General features: G+C 36.8%; 1 protein-coding gene across 1 annotated transcript in view; it reads left to right on the top strand.

Annotated features, from left to right (window-relative positions):
* Positions 1–1,393, top strand: part of LOC104700073 (calmodulin-binding receptor-like cytoplasmic kinase 3) — a gene marked incomplete in the record, with an annotated part of 5,669 nt that overhangs the window by 1,790 nt on the left and 2,486 nt on the right. Inside the window, 3 exon segments of the mRNA XM_019229018.1 lie at positions 26–309; positions 782–947; positions 1,089–1,170. Coding sequence (XP_019084563.1) covers positions 26–309; positions 782–947; positions 1,089–1,170 — 532 coding nt within the window.

Genomic DNA, 1,393 nt, shown 5'->3' with positions numbered 1-1,393 from the left:
TCAAGGCTCATATATCGTATCACAGTGCACCAAGTTTCCTCTTTTGAAATGAGCCCTTCTTCTGAGAAGATCCCGCCAAGTCCGTTCCGGGCACCACCAAGTCCGTCCCGTGTGCCGCAAAGCCCATCTAGATATGCTATGTCCCCGAGACCTAGTAGACTGGGACCCTTGAATCTGACCATGACTCAGATTGCTGCAGCAACTGGCAATTTCTCGGAAAGTCATCAAATTGGTGAAGGAGGCTTTGGGGTTGTCTATAAGGGCTACCTTGATGATGGCCAGGTGGTTGCCATTAAACGAGCAAAAAAGGTACTTTTAATAGTTCTTCAGCTTTAATTTTCTTGTGGTATCAAAATATTAATTATAGTTTGTTTAGTCAGTCAAAGCCTATAATATTGATAGAGAAAATGTTGACAAAAGCTAATAATTAACTGATATGTCGACCTTAACTTTTTCGGTAATAGAGTTCACCGGGCACTTTGGTCTAGTTGTGTTAGAAAATCATGTTCACACTCTAATATATATTTGGTTTAGTCTTACTGAGTAATGGTGTTTTGTGTCTCCAAGATTAGAACTCGAACTATGGATCTTTCAGGGAGCTAATGTAGAAGATACAAATGGAGCTATCCATTCTTGGTTTTTTAATCTTAAAGACAAAAGATTTAGCACTTAAGTCTGTTGTAATTTAGTAGGTTAAGATGAATAATATATCTCCATCTGCTCATTTGTATTATACACCTCAAAGTATTTTTATGAGTTGTAAATCACAATTTTCATGCAGGAACATTTTGAGAATCTGCGAACAGAATTCAAAAGTGAAGTTGACCTTTTGTCCAAAATAGGCCATCGAAATCTAGTGAAGCTTCTTGGCTACGTTGATAAAGGAGACGAGCGGCTTATCATAACCGAGTATGTCAGAAATGGTACACTCCGGGAACATTTGGATGGTAAGAACTTATTTTTTTTTTTGAATTTAATGTTAAATTATATTCAAAGTAAGAACTTATTTACATTTGCCCGAGCTTGTCCCGGCTATAAAAAACGTATAAATATAAAACAACAAAGGCTCATTTTTGTTATTATTGCAGGTACTAGTGGAACCAAACTTAATTTCAATCAAAGGTTGGAGATTGTGATTGATGTCTGCCATGGATTGACTTATCTCCATTCATATGCAGGTAGAGAATGTTGTGCTTAATGATTGTTTTCCTTATTACAAAACTATAAATAAATATTGTAAGGATCTTATTCAAGACTATATGATGTTTTTGTTTTCTCTGTATTTGAAACAGAAAGACAGATAATACACCGTGACATAAAATCCTCCAACATTCTCCTCACGGATAGCATGAGAGCCAAAGTGGCAGACTTTGGGTTTGCAAGAGGCGGTCCT

Source organism: Camelina sativa, chromosome 1, assembly GCF_000633955.1.
Source record: "Camelina sativa cultivar DH55 chromosome 1, Cs, whole genome shotgun sequence".
NCBI classification, from domain to species: domain Eukaryota; kingdom Viridiplantae; phylum Streptophyta; class Magnoliopsida; order Brassicales; family Brassicaceae; genus Camelina; species Camelina sativa.
This window is presented reverse-complemented; position numbering and strand designations above follow the sequence as displayed.